General features: G+C 44.0%; 1 protein-coding gene across 3 annotated transcripts in view; it reads right to left on the bottom strand.

The window, feature by feature from the left end:
- Nucleotides 1-23442, bottom strand: part of LOC146861849 (low-density lipoprotein receptor-related protein 2-like) — an 837432-nt gene that overhangs the window by 621251 nt on the left and 192739 nt on the right. For 2 of the 3 annotated variants that reach the window (XM_085641010.1, XM_085641011.1), the window contains 2 exons: nucleotides 18747-18866; nucleotides 12081-12206 (listed from right to left, as the gene is read on the bottom strand). In XM_085641010.1, the coding sequence (XP_085497136.1) occupies nucleotides 12081-12206; nucleotides 18747-18866 (246 nt within the window). The remainder of the gene's footprint in view (nucleotides 1-12080; nucleotides 12207-18746; nucleotides 18867-23442) is intronic. The other variant, XM_085641012.1, reaches the window with a different exon arrangement.

Genomic DNA, 23442 nt, shown 5'->3' with positions numbered 1-23442 from the left:
TTTAGGAATGACAGGGACAGTGTTTAAGGCATGGAGACCTCATGAGGCACATATTGAACAAAGTAACGAGGAGATAATGTGAAGCTTGTCCTTTGGCACCTTCCAAAGGCGGCAATATGATGAACGAAGGAGAATCTATTTCTTAAAGGAAAGGTTTTTTTAAAGTTTGATATGTCAAAAAGAAACCGTGAACAACAAGCCAGTAGACAATCCGTACATAATCAGAAGCCTGCACCACCAATACAGTTCAGATGTTAGACCGTGCATACACGGCCCACAGATAGAAACAGAAATATGTAAGTGGACACAGCATAGCAAATCCAATTGTGAGAAGAACATATGACGGTATGGACAAAAATCCAGGACAACACCCCATGCATCATGCATAACAGATAAATCTTCTGAAAAGCACAGCAACACCGCCCCTCTCCATCTACCCCACAATCTCCTTATCGATAGACGTGTTCTCGTCCGCCCCCTGCCTCTCCTGGGCAGAAGTGATACATTCCCAAAGGTCTCTGGGTCTGGAGGTAGAGGCATTCATTCCCAGAAGGTGGTGAGTTGGGAATGACCATACGCAACATCCCTGATACACTCCTTAATGGAAGGCACCCTCTTCCTCGCCCAATGTACGGCAACTTGGCGTTTGGCAAAGAGGAGAAGCAATGCATGCAGTTCGCAGACCTTAAATGGTGTGTCTTTTACATAGCTCAACAGGCCCAACAAGGGAGCGGGAGCCGCAGGCGTTCCAATGATCGGATTTATCATTGTAAATACGGTGGACTAAAATGGCGTCAGTCGTGGACAGTCCCATGCCATATGGAGAACTGTTGCTGGGACAAATGCACAGCACCAACAGCCATCATCCCTCAGCCCCATATGGTGCAGACTTCAAGGCATCCTGTAAAATCGATGGAGGAACTTAAAGTGTAGTAGGCAAAGTTTGTAATTGGGGGATAACTCAGTGAGCTGGCGACAGCAATATAACCACTGGACCTCAGTGAGCGGGACCAGGAGTACGTCGTTCCACGCCTGAAGTGCTCTCGGCCTGGTCAAAGGTGCAGTGGTCTGCATGTGTGTATAGAGCCGTGTGACGAGTATGCGGGGCGAGGGTGAGCTCAACAGGTTCTTAGGCCGGCAAGGGTGGCGGGGGACTCCAATGTTTCGTGTAGGGATGGACAAGCACCCCAAAGTTTATAATAGAGAAATAGTTCAGCAAAGGGCACTGTTTGACGCTCCTCTGCAGCCAGGGGCAGTCGAAACAAGTCTCCAGGGTATACGTCCTCGAAAGTGCGTAGGTTCATCTTGTGTGTCACAGCCTTACTGATTCCATCCCTTATATTGGGTAGCATAGGGTTGTGCACTAGTGGTATAGATGGGGCATATAATATGGAAGCACCCGCTCTTTTCCGCAGTTCATTCCACGCCCACCGCAGGGTCTCCACAGTGTATGCTGTCTCTAGGACGACAGTAAGGCTGATGGGGAGCCACATGGAGAGGGACAGGAGCTGCTGCATCAGTCTCCACGTTCACATGGGGTTGAAAAGGAGTCAGGTAGACACAAGTGGAGAAACTGAGCCTGGGCACACCAGGCACACAGTTGCATATCCGGGGCTCCCATGCCTCCCTGGCTCAGCGAAAGCGTCAACAAATCCCAAGACACCCAATCCTGCCCATACCAGCAAGGACCTGAGGGACTTAAACCATCCCCCCCCCAAAAAAAAGGAGAGCTATCGGGATATTTGCAAATAAAGACATTTCGGCAGTACGACCATTTTAGCGAATGCAATTTTCCCGGCCAGGGACAGCGGGAGCATGTGCCCAGATACTTTACTGTGTCATCCCTCCCATTTTAAAGGAAACTCTGAAACAACTAGGGCGGTGGTATCCGTGAATCAAAAGATAAATGACTTAGCCCAGTTGATGGGGACTCCAGATAGGCCGCCAAATCTAAAATTCCCATAGGAGGGGGTCCAGGTTCGAAGCAGGGTCAATCACGTACTGCGTGACATCGGCATAGTGTGATATAAAGAGGCTTCTGGTGCCAAACCCAATCACCCTGGCTGTGTGATTGATGCGCGCCGCCAGCGGTTCCATCGTGATCGCAAAAAGCAGGAGGGGGTACAGAGGGCACCCCTGCCTCGCAAAGTGGGGAAAGGCGCCAACATGAGGCCATTCACTCTGATCAGAGCTGCAGGCCGTGTATATAGCAGACGGATTACATTTATAAACAGCGGCTGAACCCCATGCGTCCCAGAATGGCGAACAGATACGGCCATTCAAGAGTGTCAAAAGCTTTTGTAGTGGCAAGTAAAACAGCAGCCACCTGCACGTCTGGATGAAGATAGTGTAAGACTGAGAAAACAGTCCTGAGGTTGTGGGAGGTGGAACGCCCGGGAATGAATCCAGATTGATCAGGACAAGCGATCAGGGGAAGTAAGGGCTGTAACCTATGAGCAATCAGCTTGGCCAAGATTTTGACATCCACATTTATTAATGACAGCGGTCTGTACGAGTAATTCAGTTTCAGGCTTCCCGGGTTTCAGTAAGGTTATTATTGCTTCGCGCATGGTTGGCGGTAAAATAACAGAGGTCTGGGCTTCCACATATAGCGCTATCAGGTGCGGCACCAGTTCCTCCACATAGGTTTTATATAAGGTGGTGGTTATACCATCAGACCCAGGACCTTGTCCAGGGGCATACTTTTGATTACCTGAGAAACGTCCTCTACTGTGAACGGGATATCTAAATAATCTCTGCCTTTGACTGAATCAAAGCAGTTCAAGTGAGTCAAGGAAGGACTGCAGGTCCTCCTGACAGGTCTCTTGAGTAGCGGTGTATAGACTGGAGTAGGATGAGAATTAGTGTAGTCTACCTGCTTGTCCTCTGACAGTTCGATGTGGGCTAATCAATTCAGGGATGTAAGCGGTGGATCGTGGGGCAAAGATCATGGCCACTAGAGTTCTCCACGGTCTATCACCTTCCCCGTATCTCCTCGCCGTACTTCCCTAAGAACTGGACCTCTCGCTGTGCTTCCTCCTCAAAGTCGAGCAATCGGTCTTTTAAAAGAGCCAACGTTCTGGGATTGTTGGAGGAGTAATATTGTGTTTCAAGTCCCCTGATTTGAGTTTCTCGGGAAGCAAGCGAGACCCGAATGGCCTTTAACACCCCGGCTTGGCAAGCAATACATTTACCCCTAATAACCACCTTGAACGCTTACCAAAGGGAGGCCTCCATGGCCACCGAACCAGAATTAAGGGTTAAATAGTCAGTGATGTCTGCTCTAATTTCTTTTTTAAAGGCCTCATCCAAAAGTGCATGTGGTGGTAACCGCCATGAGAATAGGGGTGGGGGACTCGGAACGTACTAATTGCAGAAGGCATGGGGGGGTGATCCGAGAGGGATCTGGGGAGATGGGATACCTCCTTGGTCCAGGTGGCAATCTTGCGCGACACCAACCAGAAGTCCAACCTTGACCATGCGCCATGATGCTCGGAGATACAGGTACCCTCCCGAATCGCAGGGTGTCTACATCGCCAAATGTCAACCAGGTTTACATCTGAGATTATGGCGTTCAATGCTGCACTAGCATAAGGGTGTAATGTCCGGGAAGTCCCCCTCCTGTCCAGGTCATAGTCTACAATTTCATTACAGTCCCCACCCCAGATAATAGTGGCAGACGCTTTAACTCTAGCCCAAATGTCTTGATATATGCTAGGAAGTCCACATTAGGGACATACAATGCAACTATCACGACTGGGGTCCCTCCCAGAGTGCCCAGGAGGACAATGAACCTACCCTCCGGGTCAGTGTGCAGTTCCCCTTCCCTCTAATCCAAGCCCTGCTGTATCAGCACAGCAACCCCTCGAGAGTAGTTAGAGTATATGGAAGAGTACACTTGGCCACACCTACTATGCTTCAGCCTGGGGGAGAGTACGACATTGAGATGTGTTTTGTAGCACACACAAGTCTACATTGTGCCTCAGCAAGTAGGCATGCACAAGCCTGGACTTTCTACTGTCATTCAAGCCCCGAATATTCCATGTTAAAAAATTCAAACTGGTGGCGTGGTGACTGACTGTGTACATTGCAAGAATACAGTGAGGTAAGGGCAGAGCATCACAATCTTCGTAATCCAGGTGCAAACAATCAAGCGGCATAGTGTCCTACTGGTTAAAAACAAACCCCGCCCACCCCAACCCCCCCCAATTAGGTTGTAGAGAACCCACCCTCAACAACTTGAAGAAACAATCGGCAAAAGGGAATCCTCCCATAGGGGCGCAGGACTGCCAGCGTACTCCTGTCAAGACAGGGTGGCCGAGAAACTGCAGAGAACTAAACCAGTTGCATGAGAATGTTCAAACAAAACGTCCACATATTACAGCATGGTAGGAACTTAGGCAGTTCGCACATCACAGTCCGACCTAATGTGTCCCAACACCCCCCAGTATGTCCTATAGCTTACCAAGCCCCACCCGCAGGCCCCCACCATATTGGACCTCTCCACCACGGCACAGGAGTTGAACCATAAAAAGAAAAGGGGGGAAACAACCTGAGGCATAACGATCAAGGTCCAGCAAGGAGAGTATGCCACACAAGCCCTCCAACCTCAATCTCAAAGCAGGACAACCAGAATACAGGATATAACACAGCTGGAGAGCCATCAATCATTGTCACTGGCCGGGCATCAGCCGAATCTGCCACCCTGGAGCCAGGTTTAGACTGCCAATGTGTTTTGCAAATTTGAAGGCGGATTTGGTATCCGTGAAAAAGTGTGCAGATCCTTCATGAGCGATCTTAAGTTTGGCCGGGTATAGCAACAAGTAGGGGATCTGGGCCTGCAGCAGGAGTCATTTAGCAGGCAGTAATTCACGCCTTGCCATCTGCACCGCAGGTGTAAAGTCCGGTTAAAAGGAGATTTGATTACCCTTGTGCGTGATCTTGCCTTTCTCTCGTGCCAGATGCAGAATCAGGTCATGGTCTTGGCAGTTGAGAATCCGAGCCAGAATGGGGCGGGGCTCCGACCAGTGGTTTAGGGCCCCAGGCACGGTGCGCCCTCTTGACCACAGATCGATGAGTGTCAAAGAGCTCCCGGAACAGGTCAGCCACATAGGTCTCCATCTTGGCAATCGCCATGGTCTCTGGTATGCCCGTGATCGCAGGTTATTGCTGCAAGACCTCGCCTCCAAATCCTCGTTTTTGGCGCGGATTAAACCCAACACTTTGTCCATCTGTAGAAGTTGTTTCGTTTCCACTTGGAACTCATGAAAATCAGAAACTTTGTTTTCAAGTACATAAAGTCTGGTCTGAGTCCCCACTTGGGTTTTGACAGCATCTAGTTGGGTAGTGAGCGCCTCCTGCTTGGTATGGATGTTCCGCAAACTAGACTGCATCTAAAGCATCAGAGTGCATAGGTTTGCCCCTCGGTCCTTCGTCTGCGGCTCCGCAGGTCTCTCCGCACCAGCCTCTGGGTCGGATTCGTAATTACTGTGGTCTTCCTCTTGTCAAATGTAAACTTCAGCTGCTTTGCGTCCGGCTTCCCCATGTCCTGGGCAGACATCTCCGTCCTTCCCCAGCAGGGTTCCCAGCCACCCGCCATGCGAATGGCACACATGGCTGCTCCACTGCCGCTACTCGCCCACTTGTGATCTGCGAGTCCACAGAGGACAGCTCACAGCCACAGCCCACAGGGATAGCCAAGGGGCCCTCCTGCACTTCAGACAATGGATGTGTCTGCGGGGTCTGACATACAATGCAGTGAGGCACCGCTCCCTATGGGATCACCAATTTATCCAGGTCGCAGCAGCGCCAAAGCAAGGTCCACGGTGTGTCTCGCCAGCGTAACCCATACACACTTGGCAGTCCAATAAGTCAGTTCACCAGTAGGCCCTCCATATAAATAGTGCCGCTGCAGAGGACCAGGCCCATGGGTACAAAATGGCACATGAGGCGCGCGTCCGGCCTCAGTCTATTCCCCAGGTATAAATCCACTCAGGGCAGTGGCAGCTGTCACACCCCTGGACGGATGGGGCCCTAGCTCTGGCCCGATGTGCGCCAAAGAACCGCAGGCAGGTCCCTCACACAATGAATCTTTGGGATGGCGCCACCACCTCCCCTATCACCGTATCACCACTTCACACCGCGTCTCACCGTCAGGGCCTGGGCAGGGCGGACCGAGATCTTCGGGCCCATCAGCACAGCTTTGCAGTAGGGTCCGCGGCAGGGTAGAGGCACACTTCCAGGGGCTCCGATGTAGGAGACGCTCCGCAGCCACCCTGGCCGTGACCTCCACCTCGTGGACTGCCGCGGGCTCGATTTCAAGGTCAGACTGCCCGCGCAACAGGACGAGCGCGGCCGGCCCAATTCCAGCAAATCACACAGCTCTGCTCCGGAACGAAGCACAGGGATGTGGGACACATCGACAGGCACCTTGCGTTGTCTGCTTTCCGTGGGTGAATGTGCAGCATGATGGTAGCTCTCCAAAGAGCAGGATTACTTTAGGATAAATAATCGGCCGGCGGAGCTCTCAGAGCGGCCATTTCACAGTTCAGCAGGCCACACCCCCATTAAAGGAAAGGTTAGAAGTCGACCATTGTCTGTGCCCATGTCCATTTAAAGTAAAAATTAGCACCATGAAAACCAATATGATCCTGTAAATCCAAAATACAATGGGCTATAGAATTCAGTTCAAACTAAATAATTCAAGTGATTCTAAAGCGGTGTACAAGGTAATTCCATCACAGTTAGGGGTTGGTGAACAATTCCGCTCTACTGGCATTCTGCCCACTCCATGCGGAGTTCTGGAAAACTCCGAAGTGACACGGAGCAGACTTTTCACTCGAGCGGCTTGCCAACATTAAGTTGGCTAGCACTTATGAGAAAAAAAAAACACGCACTAGACCTCCCTGTGAGATCTCAACAGGGCTGGCTTTAGAGGTTGTGGCGCCCTGTGCAGCAATCTGTTGGCGCCCCCCACAAATATTTTTTGTGCTGAGTTGTATGGTTTCTCACCTGCATATTAAATATATACAGGATACATTTTAGAGTATATAAAATGTATGCTCCAATATCTTGTAAATAAAATAAGGATTAGATTGGGGACAGATATTACGACACCACCAGTCAAATAAAACTTATTTTATAGCCTAAAACAAGATACACATCTTGTTTGTGATTAACATTTTCTAACTGTTCATTTTGTAAAATACAATTTGCAAATTAAGTTTAACTTAATGGGCTTGCAATTTTTTAAATGCCAAGATTGATGTAGATAAGTCCAGCTGTTGTGCAATATTTGCAATGGATAGGATTGCCAAAGATGATATCCTTTCATCTGTCATTGTGGATCTTAAATAGGTTTTAATTAACTTTAACTTAGAAAAACTTCTCTCTCCACTAGCTACTGTCACTGGAAGAGTTAAAAATATGGACAAAGCGACCCAAATATTAGGAAAGATATATTGAATACTCAGGTCTTGAAGAAACTGCAATGCTTCATGAGGAGTATTGTTACCATCAGGAAAACTGAATTGAAAGTGTTTTAAATCTTCAGTTAAGTCTGATGCATTAATATCAGAAGACTCGCCATCTTTAAGGGCTACATGTAAATCCCTGCAACGAGCAGAAAGACCTTCAGGTAGAGATTTCAAATTATACAAATCTCCCCACAACTTGGTATGATCACATAGTTGCAGGAAATGTTCCTTCAAAGATAAAGCTGCATCAACCGCGGTGAGAAATAATTTGCTTAAATGTTTCCTCTGGGCTTTTGTTCATTGCATCGAAACTTTCATAATCAAACATCCTCTTTTTTTACGTCTGCATGTATCTTTGAAGGTAGTGTCTGCTTCAAGAGATGTGGCTCACAATTTTGCATTTGTATTTCCTTCTTCATATCCATTCTGTGTATGAGGATAAAGTTTAGTGCCCTCTATTAAAGCGGTTGCTGTTGTAACGTCTACTTTTCCGCCCTGAATTAGTTTGCTGACAATATTGATTTGATATCAAATGTCATACCATACAGAAAGGGCTATCAGAAATTTAAAGTCATAAGTCGCTCAGATAGACACTATGCTTTGTGTCAGACACCTGCATCTACTGCATTTGAATCATGTAATTCTGTTAAAGCATCATAAATTTGGGTGCACAACGCCTTCATGCTTTTGATGCGGCTTTCCCAATGAGGTACACTCTATGGCTTCAGAGTTAGGGTAGGTACATTTAGTAAAATCTATCAGCGCTGATTTGAAGCAGAAAACAGAGTAAGATCTTTGCAGTACTCCAAAAAAGTGAAACAACTTCTATAGATGCTGCAGCTGCATCCAATATCACAAAATTCAGTGAATGACATCCACATGGATGTAAAAATGCTCTTTAATTCATTGAGTATTGTGTCCTGGACACCTTTATTTTGACCTTTCATGTTGGCACCGTTATCATAGAGCACGACTTGAATTTACAGGATCTACGGTGTCAAGGCTTTCAGCACTCCTAATATTTGTTAGTCTTTTACCTGTTGAGTCCTTCACCACTTTAAAACCAATAAAATGCTCCTTAACAGATGCCTTTTTGTGATAACAAAAACATCTTATGGTCAGTGACAGCTTTTCAGAATGGCTTATGTCAGTTGTGCAGTCTAATGTAACAGAAAAATGTTGCGCTGTCTTTGCTCGAAGTAGAATATCCTTTAGCACCTGGTTTGCTAAGATTATTTCATTCTGTACGTTTTTTCCAAGATAATGATCGGTATTCTCCTTAGCACAAACATGTCTCAAATGTTCTTGGGTCACAAAATAAAACTTGCCAAGAAGTTGTACCACTCCCAACAAATTTCCATTATTTGGCGTAAATGGCTTGGAAGATCCCCTGAAGGCCAAGTTATGCTCCGATAAAAATAAAATTGACAAACCTTTCTAGAACACCTCTCCAATGAATAGTTTCTTGGTTTATCCTTTGCTGATGTGACATCCACACCTTTATTAAAGCGAAGTATTGCCTCCGTTTCCATCCAACACAATAGGAGATCAAATGATCCTGCGATTTCTCATGCTCCTTCAAACGAACACTGTCTCCAATCACAAAAACGTTTACTTTCGAGAGAAGTTTGAGACTTTACAGATGGAAAAAGATTGTATTAAAAACAATATGCACAGTCTGAAGTTTTTATTCTTGTACAAAAGGCAAGGTTATATCTTTAATTTCAGGTGTTCCAGAAGTTACAATATTAACCACAAACATAGAATTCAATTTGCGTGGTCAGAGTGCAGGATCAGTTGTGTCATATGGAGGATGACAAGATATTGTGCTCATCTGACAATGTACTTACTAGTTTGACTATTTGGAGCAGCAGCAGAGTTGTCTTCAATTTGTTTCAACTGAAGCCAAAGATGACTAATTCAAAATGTGCAGAATCCTGACACTGACAGGTGTGCTCAGCAGACAGGACACTAGCATTTTGGTCATTTAGCACAGCATCCATGTTGTCTTCAACTTTTTTCAGTTAAAGTAAAAGACTATTCTAAATTCATAGAGTACCGACACTCAAACAAGGACCACTCTTATTTTTTTTAGATGGACCAAGTGGTAAAAAATTCAAGGCTTTTGCAGCTTTGTTTGTGCTTCACTTCCCGCTTTCCTCTTCCGATTTTGGGCTCCTGATGGCTTTTTAGGCTCATTCTTCTAAATTACAGTTCCTGTAAGCCTGAAAAATGAACAACATTTGTACATCAGTTTGATGTGCTAATTGCCATATGGTAGGGTTGGGATGGGGGTCTCCGAACTTGAACTTCATTATAACTGCATCACGCATTGCATCCATATTGGTATTAGCCAATCTACTTTGCGGTTTAGTTGTAGAAGTGTTGCTGGTTGAGGCGGTGAACTACAGACTGAGAATAATTTCATAATAAAATGTGCTAGGTGTGCAAACTGTACATAATTGAATAGATAACAGTTTGTCCCTCTTCATAGTCACTTCATACTACTCTCAAAGTACTAACTGCAACAGAGAATGGAATAGTACAATGTCGACTTATCTTCCCATATTCCTAGTAAATTCAATACATTACTGATAAGTGACACACCTTTCTTGCAGTGAAATAGAATTTATGTACAAAAACATGCCTATAGGCATCTACAGTTCCCTCTGCTTTACATATGGCCTGTGTATCCCGTTCAGTACAAGGCCCAGAGTACATACATTTTATAGGCTCAGTGCAAATGTGTGGCAAGCTTTCCAAATTACTTGTATGCACTAACACTTTGTCATACACTTGTGTTCAAACTAGGGTTGCCACTTTTCGCAAAGAAGATTTTTAGCCACTTGGGCAAGTTTTTGGGGTACTAAAAGGGCCCATAGCTTGTGCATGACTAAAATGTGTGTATAATCCTTTTTAACACAGTATGGACATCCTACTGTTGCACATCTCATCTGGGGCCTGCGGAAATATGATCACATCACCTCCATTCTGTTGGAACGCCATTAGATTCCATTACTGCTGGCATCATCTTCAAAATCAGCTGCATCATTTACAAAGCCATTGCCAAGTACCAACCATACTTATCCTGAGAAGCTCACAATCTCCAAGCCTACCCACAGCCAGGACACCATCAGACTGATGACTAAAGTGTATAAAAGAAAAAACAAGTGGCTAACTTTTCCATCTACGCACACGATCATGGACAACTTATCATCCCTGTATCCATTAGGACTTTCCCTAAACTCTGCTCTAGTTTAGGCAAACATTCAAGATGCACATCTTTAAAGAAACCTACCCAGAGCCCAGCTATCTCTTATCATGCGTTGCCAGTATGCATGCCAATGATCCTGTACAGTGCCTTGCAGACTTTTCTAGGTTTGCGCTGAACAAATACCACATAAATCCCCATGCTTCACAGACCCCTCACCAAAAATGAACATAACGCCCCATGTCCTTGGTTGCATAGCAATAGAAGACAACCTTCAAGTCCTTACCCCTGTTGCGCAATGGGACTACACTCCATATAGGAGATACTCTGTAGGAAGTTGTCTGACACAATAAGAGTCTGTGCAGAATGTGAGACACGGAGGGGGGGGGGGGGGGGGGGGGAAGATTGTGCCCCAGTGATCATTATGTGCAAATGACCTGAAACTCTGCCGTTGCAACTTTATCACACAGACCGTAGTGGGCTGTATCTATGGGGAACAATGTCACCATGCCTTTTTAATTTCGCAAAAACAGTCGCTGCATTTTAATTTAAAGAATGCATCTCCCTGAAAAGTTGATGCTGACCATAAGATGCCTCTGACTAAAAGAGAAGACTGGAGGAGCCTCTGTGAAGCTGAAGGAGTGAGAGCTTAAGAAAAACCAAACTCACCAGGGTTCCTGCTACCTGAAGTTAAAATGTGTGCAACTGGTAATCCGCAAATCTAAAGGCTGCTTGGGAGCCTGTACAGGTTTTAATTTATGGAGTCACTTGAAGTTTCATAGTGACAAAGTTCTTGTTGAGAGGTAATGCAAGGTTATCAGCTGAGCTCGAGTGTCCTTTTGATTGCCACATTAAAAATGCGGATACCTAGATTTCCTAAGGCTGTACGCGGACGTTGCATCCCGTAAGGTGATGCAAGGGCTTATGTCAGATTAACCAAGCCATGCCAAGCCACCTTGCATGGTCCGGTGTGGCTTGATAAATCCAGAGTAACGCAAGGCAGAGTTTAATCACTGCCTTCCATTATTCTGCGCTGGGAAGACGTTCTATTGGCGGAGTGTGGACTCTCCCACACACCCACCCATGGATTTTGGATCATTCCCAGATTTACTAAGGGTTCTAAACCTGTGAATGTTTAGAAAATGCAACGCTATCCCAAAAGAATTTGAAATTAAAATAATCAATACCAGGTTTATGCGCTCTGATTTCACAGATCTCTTGATCTCAATGTTTTTATCCAATCAGTCTGCTCACACTTCTGGTATGGGAAATGTGTGTCCGCATTACAGTGGTCGTTGGACATGATTTTGGTGCTTAATCTCAGAAATGTCACCCAGGATTGGAGGCTACTAGTGGGTATTCTGCTACATAATGGTGCGCTGGATTCTACGTACCTGAAACTTTACACACTGTGCCCCGATGGAGCTGAAAGCCATCTAAGCAGTCACAATTGAAAGACCCGATGGAGTTTTTGCACAGCTGATTACAAGGAGTAGGTTCTATGGAGCACTCATCCACATCTGCAAGAGGAAACCAGAATATAGGAAAAGGGTAAGACACGCAATTTCCTAATCCCCAACACAACCACTTGTCAAAGCAATGGAGCAACTCACTCGGCTTTGCCTTCACGGTCAGCCCGCTTGTGCCCATACCGTAAAGTATTACTGTTAACAATGCAAGACAATCAGACAAATTGCATCTTAACGCACTAACCTGTGAGCAAACCAGGAGCTACCTCAATTAAAATGAGTGTATCGGGACGTCTGCAAGGGTCTTACAGAGTAGAACATCTCATTCGTTTATCTGAATGTTTTAGAAGGGGAAGAAACTATCACACCCTAGAACTCATTTTGAAAGTATTATCCCCGAGCCCATCTACGCATGATATTTAGTTATCCGCTCCCTAAAAATACACTTCAGGTGTACGGATGATCTCACCCATGCCATCACAAGAGACTAAAGGACGCAGTTTAGCTTTCTGGCACTAGGGGCAAAGAAACTCAATTCCTCTGCTGCAGCTTCATCCCCCAACTACCCATTCATTTCTTTCCTAATATGCCAGCTCGTCACTTACCTATTCCACCTCCATTCAGCTTTAACTTTGATCCCAGCAGTTATTATGGTTTACAGCAGACGTTCGCGCAATCTGCCACAGGGTCTTAAATTAACCCCATGTCTGCCAGTGGCTTCCTGGGTGATGTAGGATTCATTTATGTATCTTCCTCCTCTGAGGTCCCTACACCTAGGCACTACTATTCTCTATTGCATTGGAGAGGACTTGTCCAGAGAACCACATTCAAGGTTTTTATCCATAGCCTGACTCCAGTGTTCTGATGGAGCAGGGTTTTCCGTAAATAAGACCTGCTGGGATTAAACTTCCCATTATGTGAAAATCATTAAGTTTTAAAATTAACAGATTGAGTTACTAGATAATTTAGACGTGGGAAAATGACAAAGAGTTTAAGTAGGTCATAAATGATTCTTGTATGGACAGTTAATATAAAGGGCACAATGAGATTTTCCAAGAGCACATGTGAAAAGAAAACAAATGTTTGATTTAATGTTTAACTGAATATTAATGACAATAGTTCAAAATGAATTGCGTTTATTGATTAATGAAGACCAATAAATTCTAAAAACAGCTTTTATTTTGAACCCATAACCGATCTAGTTTGTTTCTCCTAGAGAAAAACTGCACACTTTGGAAATAAAGCTTCAAGCTGACTTAGGGTTAATTTTGCTTTAAAATGTAGAAATGCAGAAAATTGTGTTCTATTCCTTATAGAGGACCATTGTCTATATTGTCGAATGGCTACTACGCGTTTCAAATATCAGCTGAGCTTACCAATGCCTGAAGCAAAGTATTAGCTTGTGGATAACTGCTAGAAATGTTTCAACCTGTGTTTGGATGTGCGCCTGTCGGGGAAGAAGAAAAGTTTGATTTCCTCTGCTGAAGGACTAGGACGACAACATGGAACTAAAACAATGAACTTGAGAGAAAGGAGTGACAGAAGTGGTGTGACTTGACACCCCATGCTAAGCAGGAAATTCTAACAGAGTATAATCATTAGTGCTAGAATTCATGTTTTAGGAGAGGAGATTACTCTGACAAGGTGTTCATGCGAGCTGTTCCTTATTGAGATCCTTTAGCTGGCACCTTAAACTTTGCTCCTCATACCTTGTGCGGATTGCTTTCCCCTCCGGCCAAAGGGTTAGCTTTTCAAATATTAGCACGTTATGCTGTAGATTTCCTAGGTTCGTATGAGATTCTGTATTTGCATTTATCTTATAATGCACTTTTGTCTCACTGTATCCACTCAACTCATGCTCCTTAAATGGGATGTTATTATAAATTATAGATTGTGTGATAATTCAGATTTGATAGTGTTTGAACATTCATATAGTTTAGAAAAGAAAAATAGATAATGCAAAGTAAATAGAAAATCTGAGTGTCATTTTGATTACTGTAAATAATGATATATAGTTGTATATAGTGTGGTTTGAATAACATTTCCTTTGTTCTAGGTCCTCATGAGGGAAATAGTCAACCCGATCTTTTGCCAAATCCCTGTCAACTCTCCGATCTGTCCGAGGACCTAATGTTGATATTGGCCAAAATTCCGTCTGTGGTAAATTAGCTTAGACTGATTTAGCGCGTGGTGTAAAATTACACACTGCTTTAGTTAGCCAAACCCCTTTTTTCAGTTTACATTAAAGGCAGCCTTTTCGGTTGTAGCCTTCACTTGATCCTTTTGTCATGCTACTCACTTCCCCTGGGATAAAAACAAAACCCTCAGGTCTTCCTTTGAGGTTCAAGTGCAAAGGTGCAACGTCCTCATTTCATTCATCTGTTGCCCAAGTAAATGGTCCTTTGTCGGGTCCTTCCACTGCTTCTCTAATATCGGATGCAGGGGGTGTCCATTCTCTTTTTCAGCATTACATGTTCAATCTGTGACTCAGTTTTGCTTGATCATGTGCCCCTTTTTCCTCCCGCATACCCTACTGACCAGAGCAGCAGGTGCTATACCCACTGCTTCCAAGAGTGACTGATTTACTCTCAATCTGGTCCTCTTCCTTCCATGGGCACCCATGCTGACTGGCACAGCATATATAGAGTAGTACACTAGATAGGATTCTCACAGGTGTCAGAGAGCAGAGAGTCTGGATCAGAGTAAACTCCATTGTCCCTACGCAAGCCCCACATAGTGGCCATCCACTGTGCTCCCAGTGCAAAGATTGGGAGATACTACACTATGTTCACCAGAGTCTAGGGTCTCGGCTCTGCAATGATGTCCTGGTTCTTTGCTGCTGGATCATGGCCCAGGGTGGCGGAGCATCCCATCACTGTAAGCATGCTCTTACATAACCACAGCATATACATTAGGTTTTTACAGCTCTAGTGCTCATCACAGGTGACAACTCACATTTATTCTGGTATGGAGAGATGTTCCTTTGAACTACAAAGTTTCAAATAATGTTAATCTGCTTAAGTTTTAGATCTAAATCACCCAACATGTCACTTCTGATAAATTAATTTGGTAAATGCCATTTTGAGAACACAAAGAATTTGTGAAGGGGTCATGCCAGTCACAACAGGAAGAGGCAGTGCCACCCCCCCACCCTTTAACCCTCCTGCTGGAAGCTTCCCTGCCTTAACTTGAGCTAAAGCACTGTAAGCTCCGCATTAATGGAAATGGACCTGGATTGGTTTCATGAAACGAATACAAAGCACTTTATTTCTGTGCAGAATGGCATCTACCCAGGATCCATCAGAGTGCAGTCTTGATGCAATAACATTTATATTTTTTTTTAGGGTTTAAGTGTTTTGAGCTTGGCACAACCTCTGTATGAGACTGGTATTCTGTTTGTTTGGAGTACTAGCTGTGTATTTAGTGGCAGTTTGTATAGCAGGGGTAATCGTTTGTTGAATTATCTCCTAATGATGGGCAAAAAGCAGTCATTTTTCAAATCTCTACTCTGTCGCCAACACCAGGAGTACTGAGGTTGAGGCCTTTGGTAGTATAAACTGATTGATGAACCCGGGACAGCAATTTCCTTAACGCTGGATAAAACCATGGCAGCTATTAAAGCTGTAAAAGCTGGCAAAGAACCTGGTCTGGATAGGATTACAGGGACTCTCGATTGGTCCGAGCTGCGGTATGGGGTACATATTTAAAGGTCTTCTCTGATGTACTCTTATCTGGTGCTCATATGCCCGAGACTTGGAGGGGGTCGGGACAGATTCCAGTCTATAAAAAAGGAAATAAAGACCATCCTGGAATCTCTAGGCTGATCAGCCCAGCTGATGAAACAAAAAACTCAGTAGTCTACTATTGGCCAAGAAACACTAGTGAAGTGAGCACGAAGTTCGGTCCCATCTTCACGCGGGGTTTAGGTCACAACCTAGTACCATAGACCAGGTCTTCCTGTTTCAGTACAAGACGTTTCATAAGCAAAAAAACCTGGATCATTTATACATTGTTTTTGTAGATTTAAGGGCTGATTTTGATTTGGTACACCCAACACAAGCTCTGGTGGTGCTATGGGCAGTGGCATAACGAAACTTGAGGAGCCCCCCCTTGCAAAATACATAGAGCGAGCCCACACACTCCGAACTTAGTCAGGAGCTCTCAGGCAAGGGGCAGGCAGCCTGTGCACCGTGCCAGAGGGACCCGCCCACCCCCCTGGAGCTCAGTGGCCCCAAACACCGCAGAGGCTTTTACACCACTGAACATGGGAATGCCAGAGAAACGGTTGGCACCAATAATATGCCTTAACACAATAAGTTTGCTCGTGTTAGGTGGGGCAGAGGGGTCAACTGACAGACCAGATTATCAATCAGTGTGCGGTTTGCCAGCTCTGAATGTTGGCCTGGACCTTGTTCACGTTATATAAATGGGGTGATAAATCTTTTAAGTAGGGTTTGACTGCTCATAGGGATTTTAGAGGTAAGCAAGGGGTCTTCTGCGAAGAGGGGAGCAGGTATTTTCCGATTAGCTAATTTGGGAGAATGATCACATTCGTAGAACATTTTGAACCTCTGCACTCAGTGTGGATTGGAAATTAATACTGGTAAAGGTTATGGCATTCCATCCACATAGGACCTTCTGGTGTAATACAAAGTTAGGCGAAGCCTTTCTGGAAAGGGTAATGGAATTTGATTTGAGTGTATGGCAGGCAGGTTTGCTGTCTTGGACATCTCAGATCACAAAAAGTCAGATAAGTCTTCAACACAGCCTTTTCAGCATTACATCACAAATCCTCACAAAACCTGCGGTTTTAGGAATATATTGTGCTATAGGGCTGGGTGCCGCTATATAGGGTGGAGAACTCTGGGGCATTTGCAATTTAAATTCTTACCTACGTGGAAAATTGATTTATGAAAGCACTTACTCTCAAAGTGCACCATCAGTTCGGATACGGATGGATTTGAGGCTTAATAGTGAAGCTGAATTAGCCAATGTTTTATTGAGTGACATTGTGGTCCAAAAAAAAATAATCTTTGGTACTCTATAATGAAGCATTTTCAGAACCAAGAGAAATGGGTAAGGGATGCAAAGTAGTTTGGTGATATCAAGTCTTGGTTCTACAATTTGTACCTCCTTGAGGCTGGAGATAATCCCAAATCCATTACTAAGGAGTTAACTGCCTCAGTTAAAGTGGGGTATTGGCTGTATATTGGCTCCTTGACTGATGGTTTTAGATTAAACAATACACTGAAGTTTTTTCTGTTTACATCTGATTGAACCTGCGGAGGCAAGATCATCATTTACTAAATTTTGCAGTGGAATATTACCCAACTGTTTCTGCAATATATGGATTTATGAAGTAATGGAATCATTTTAAATCTGCATGGTTTTTAATCTATTTATGGAATGAGTATGTATTTTCAGTATTTGATAAATATTTTTAACCGAGATTTCCCCTAAATAAACAAATTTCACTTGCTCCATATTTTACACAGATCAGTTACTCCAAAATAGGCCTGTGCCACACGAGTTCAAGCACTTCATACTCCGTTTGGACTGATTAACTTGTAAGTGGAGAGCGTTCAAATTGCACTTAATGATTTTGATTTCGTACTGATTCAGGTCAGGGTTCACTATTTAAAGTTGAGGCATTACATTGAGGTAAAATATCAGCTTGTAATATTTAACTTTAAGAAACAAAATTCTAAATTTGGGGGATTTGATCAACCACATTGTTGGTACACATCTGCAAATTACTTTTTGCACTGCCATGTTGAAAGGCACAGAATTACTGTACAAGGAACCATCCAACTTGGTAAATCTGTTACACAAGGATACTGGTCTCGCTGCTTTACTCTTATTAAACAAATACATTGAAAACCTTTAGATCAGTTAAAGTATATGACACGTGCAACCAGGAGAAAATTGAACAGAAAAAAATAGAATTTGTAAACATGGAGTATGCAAAGACCAGGCCATACCATAACAGTCTTGCACCGAGACAGGGAGATACTGCCCCATGTACAACAGTTTACTTCCCACACTATGCCATGAACACGCAGCTTGAAGTAAAGGAAAATCCAAAACCCAGGCCCTTCGCCACCTGCTTACACCAGTCAATGCTTTAGGTGACAGTGGACAAGTGGAGGGGATGGCGGCGTGGCTGCTCCTTGACCAATGAGGAATGAACAGAAGCCAATGAAGCTGCACCAGGAACACCTTAACCAGCCTCGGCAGTGGGAAAAGCGCTCGGCACCGACAGAGGCGAAATGTGGAACGCAAGAGCAGACACTCAGCTAGGCCAGGGATGGGCTTCAATCATGCTTTTGCAGTTAGTAGGTTTGTTAAACAGCAGTTTTTTCAGCTTGTTCGTCACTAGTCGTATCCACTGCAGGGGTGTAACATAGGCCCCGCAGCGCATGGGGACCTCCAATCACTTAAAGGGGGACCCCTGAATCTGAGACATGGGAGACTCTGGTGCCCCATTTTGCATTACGCCACTGGCCCACTCAGGTTTCAAAGACTTTCAAAAACAGTCCGAGCAAGTGCATCAGTGTACAGAGTAGTGAGAAAAAGATCAACGTAGCTTACCATCGCAGCTCTGACCATCGTCGTGAAGCTTCCAACCAGCAGCGCATGAACACCTCACACCCCAAGTTTCATTCAGACATTTCTGTGAACAGCCGCCATTATCCACAGAGCAGTTTTTACCTGCAGGATTAAAAAAAAACCTGGTATGACACTGCACTGAATTCAAGAAAGTCACACAAACATTTCTTTTAAGACTGTTTACAAGTCCTCTCCATAGGTAAACACACTGAAAAGCAAGGTGATGCGGGGGTGGTGTGCACGAGGCTGGGAAAACGCTCTACCATTAACATTTTCAATGCAGCAGGAACCTCTTGGGTGTGGGGTGCGGTAGCTACAACAGCGCGATGTGTGCTGAGAAGGATCAATGGAAGAGGCACAGTAACATACTTGGTATATAACTAGGCACGCAACTCAAACCACATTAACTTATACATTCACAATCCGAAGCATATGGAGATCGATTTGCCCAAAATTCACACAATGTCAAAATGTAATCTGAACCAATGTCTTCTTGCTCAAGCCAGAAGTTTGGTCTGGACCAAATCAACCATATCTTCCTGAAAGCAACCTATGAAAATAAAATCGTACGTTTGATAGTCCAGGGGATAAGTTCATACAAAAAAAGCAGAGTGTGAGCTAGAGAAAGTTTTGATAACTGAAACAAAATTCAAGACAATGCATTAATGAATTGTGGTTTAGTTCATAAAGAATTGAAATATCAAGTGAAGCTCCAAGGCTCATTAAGGGAATGGAGTTTCATCACTGACCTGTTCGCATGGCCATTCCAATAGAATTATAAAGTGTCTATGTCTACATGCAATACAGAGCAGGTAATTCGCTGAACTGAGACCATATGCTGGCTCTGTTTCTAGTCCCCTTGTACTTTGTAGTTGCCAATCCTATGGTTATGGGCCCTCCCATGGCCGGAGACCAAATAAGGGCCTGTTTGTGAATCCAGTGTAGCAGGCATCATGCTTTGGTGGGGTGTCAAAGTATAATTACATTAACCACTTTGTACTACCCACCATGTCCGGTGTTAGGCGTTCGCTAACTACTTTGTGGCATATATACAACTATGTTCTTTAAGTGCCCCTGCAGTTCATGGCAGTCAGCCATTCCAAGCTGCCAATTTCTGAATTCTTGTACGCCACCCTCTCACTCTGGTATTACTCTCCACCTAGAGTTCTGTATGTTAGGACAGCATGCAAACAAGGCAAATCTACACATTGCCACTGAACTTTGTCCTTGGAGCAGGTTATGAGCCCTAGTACATTGTGGGCAATTTAATATTAAGCGGCCTATCTTATGTATGAATCTCTCCTAATAGTGTGGTTTGCAACTGCAGTACCACAATCCAGTTTCACCATCAAGTACACTGATCTGGCACCTCAGGGAAAATATTGGAGTTTGTAGGGAGTACAGTGTGATATGTTGAAATGGATCAATTTAAATATGACATTCCTAGGTATCACTTGAGGGTAACTCTTGCTATTCCAAGTCTGTTGAATTGGCTCCCAGGTCTGTGGTCCATGTCTGTTAAAGTCAACCCTGTCACTTAGGCCAGGCTTAATACAGCCAAGTTACTTTTTGCCTGCCTTTGCTCAGTTGGGCATTATTTTCAGTGCTGTGCGCGTCTTAAGTTTCCTCGGTCCCTCCTGGTCATATTGGTTTAATGAATTAGTCATTTCAGGTAGCTAGAACATTGTGGGAAGTATATCAGAAGTCCCTTTGCATGGTGGCTATCTTTCCAACAATGGCAGTCACCCCTGTGTAGTTCTAGTTGGATAAGAATTCCTAGAGAAAGAGCCTTTGTTTTGCTAATAACTGATGCAGTTTAATAAGCTGAACAAAAACTTCCACAAAAAATGTATCTACCTCTGCCCAGTTAAGTTTCCCACTAATCAGTTAAGCAAGGGGCAAAGAGTCCCAAGACAATGGTATCACTTGCCAGCTCCCATAGGCAATGTAGCTAGATTTTAGGCCGTCCATGGTGGCCCCTGTGTTTGCTGCCTGTGGCGGCTGAATCTAAGAGCAGGGGGTGGTGCTGGCGATTCCTGCAGCCGCTGCCTCCCACGATGGCTGCAGTTACGAGCGGGGGTGGAGAGGGCGCCGGCCGCCACCCCCAAAACCTGTGCTGCCAGGGACAGACCACCCCCGCTCCTTGCTATGCAACTGCCCATAGGAAACTTTGCCCACTAATAAATAAAAAACAGCAAAATTCCAAATTTGGCCACCGGCCAGAACCTCAGAATGCTTTTAGTGATTGTGTAAATCAGTTCAGTGGTTTGATAGTCACATTTAAAAAGGTGCTCAGTGGTTAAAAAGTTAGTTATATCTAGACTGTTGGTCCAGAGGTACTGAAAGTTAAAAAAAACTGCATTTCACATTCCTCTGAAGTAACAGTTTTACAAAAGAAAATTAGAAAAAAGGCTTTATGTAAAACATAGGATTTGGGTCTACTGTTGTAGTGAATGCATTTTTATCATACTAAATGTGGATGTGTTTTTTGCACCTCAAACTATTTTAAGTTATAACCATTAGTGCATACACATTTTGGCTGAGACTAGTAGGGCACAACTGCAGTCTCTAGAAAAAGTCTACTCAACTTAATTATAGAAAATGGCTTGGAGACATGCAGTATTTGAATGCTTCTCATTTTAATGTATTTTTTTAATATACTAACTGTAACAGAGACTGTATGTAGAAGCTATTCTCAAACCTATTCCGACAGCTAATCTACACCAAGTACTTTCATTGATTGCACATAGATGGTAAACTGCAGAGTCCCAAAGATCAGACCAGCGAGTACCAACGTCAACAGGTGGGCTTCAACTGTGTGCAGTAGATGGTGTGACCTGTGGACAGTCCCTGCAAACCATAATTCATGGGTGTCTAACTGCCACAGTGGATGGCCTTTGATGGTCCACAGTGGTGGTGAAACTAATGTCGCACATTTTTACTGGACTCTGACCGAGCCATGTGGCCCATTCTAGGGCAGTTCGCCACCCTGTGCAAAAAACATTGGCCATGCACAGTGGGGGTGCTCTGTAGGGCCTGGCATTTTATCAGGGTCTGTACTCCACCCTTTGACCATCAGACATCTATTCATGCCTTTCAACCATACACAGTGGTTATCAGCTACAGTGCCATGCAAAGCATGTTCCTTTGAGTCAATGAAGCCTGCCCAGGTGGTGGTATGTCGGTGGGTGGTAACTTGGCGGTACTGCCTTTTACCGTGCTGCCATGAAGCTTGCACAAGTGGTACTGTACTACCTGGACGGCACTCACCCCTCCTTCACAAAACCCACTGCACATGGGCCACACAATGGCAGTTTACTTCAGGGTGAAGCCTAATCAGACCACTTTCTTCACAGTAAAAAAATCTTTTTAATCCACAGATCCAAAGTGTGAATCGTTGAATCCACACTGGGAGAGCCTCACTGGGATCCATAAATCCCACCTTTGGATCTGCAAATTCAGTGACAATTTTTTTATTTTTTTTTATTTTAAACACGTGATCAGGGTGTGCTCATTCTGCTAATTACTGCCACAACATTTTCAATGATTTGTTAGCCAGTTACTTTTAGATTCACAGATTCCAGAATCAGTATTGCTTGAATACTTTGGCATTTGAGGATCCGAAGATAACCGCCGAACAAAGAATTTTTAAATGCAACCCCTTCATGCCCAACAGAGGCGCCTCCTGAAATGGCAGTTTCTCGAAAAAAAACTTAAAACCGAAGAAAGGCACTTCCTTCAGTAAAGTTCAAAATTGGCCACATATGCATTAATTCAATTGTATTAGAGAGACAAAATTTCTATGGGATTTAAAAAGGGGACTGGCGCTTCTGGGCATTCCCCATACCTCCGCCATCCCTTTGTTTCTTGGTCGCTGCTTGGAGCTGTACAAAACCTGCCTTGAAGGCCACAAAGAGTAAAAATCTTTAACAAAGTTTCATGCAGATTCAAATGTCACCTCAAGTCATTAAAGAAAGCAAAAAATTGATTTCCTATGGAAATTGATCCAAGCTTAACTATGATGCCGCACTTTCCACCAGTGCAATATACAGGTTTTATTGCAAAAGTTACCCAATTCTTATTTATACTTAATTTTTAAAAGAATTAACAAAAATTACATTTACATTTTTTTTGATCACTTAAATGCAACTTAATTTTAATGTATTTCATTTTATGCAAGTTATTTACATTAATCACTGAGCCCTAAAAATTGCTTTCTACCCCTATGCACTGCCCATCTCTGTATCCTAAAAATTTGACAAACCCCATCTCCAATTCTGAAAATGTAAATACTTAAACCAAATAATCCAATTTCTTACAACGGGTATGAGTATCTGCTCACTTCAAGGAATAGTCCACTCTAGTCAGAGCAAACTAAAGTCACTAAATGAACCTGAGCTCAACCCCCTAGCTATGGCACAGATCAGGCTAGATTAACTTTGGGCAATGTGTTACATATATGAAGTACCAAAACAGTAATAAAGTCAAAAGTCCAAGCAATAAAAATCCTAAACTGAATAAGTAAACTAGAGTAAAATTTAATAAATAATGATACCAAAAAGACAACAATCCAATAAGGGAGAATCAGATCTGCATTTTAGATTTAAGTGAAATACCGAGAGCCAGGTGAACATTCAGGCCAATCACAATGAAGCCCAGGTCAGGATACAGTCATTTT

The sequence above is a fragment of the Triturus cristatus genome, chromosome 2_2 (genome assembly GCF_964204655.1).
Source record: "Triturus cristatus chromosome 2_2, aTriCri1.1, whole genome shotgun sequence".
NCBI classification, from domain to species: Eukaryota; Metazoa; Chordata; class Amphibia; order Caudata; family Salamandridae; genus Triturus; species Triturus cristatus.
This window is presented reverse-complemented; position numbering and strand designations above follow the sequence as displayed.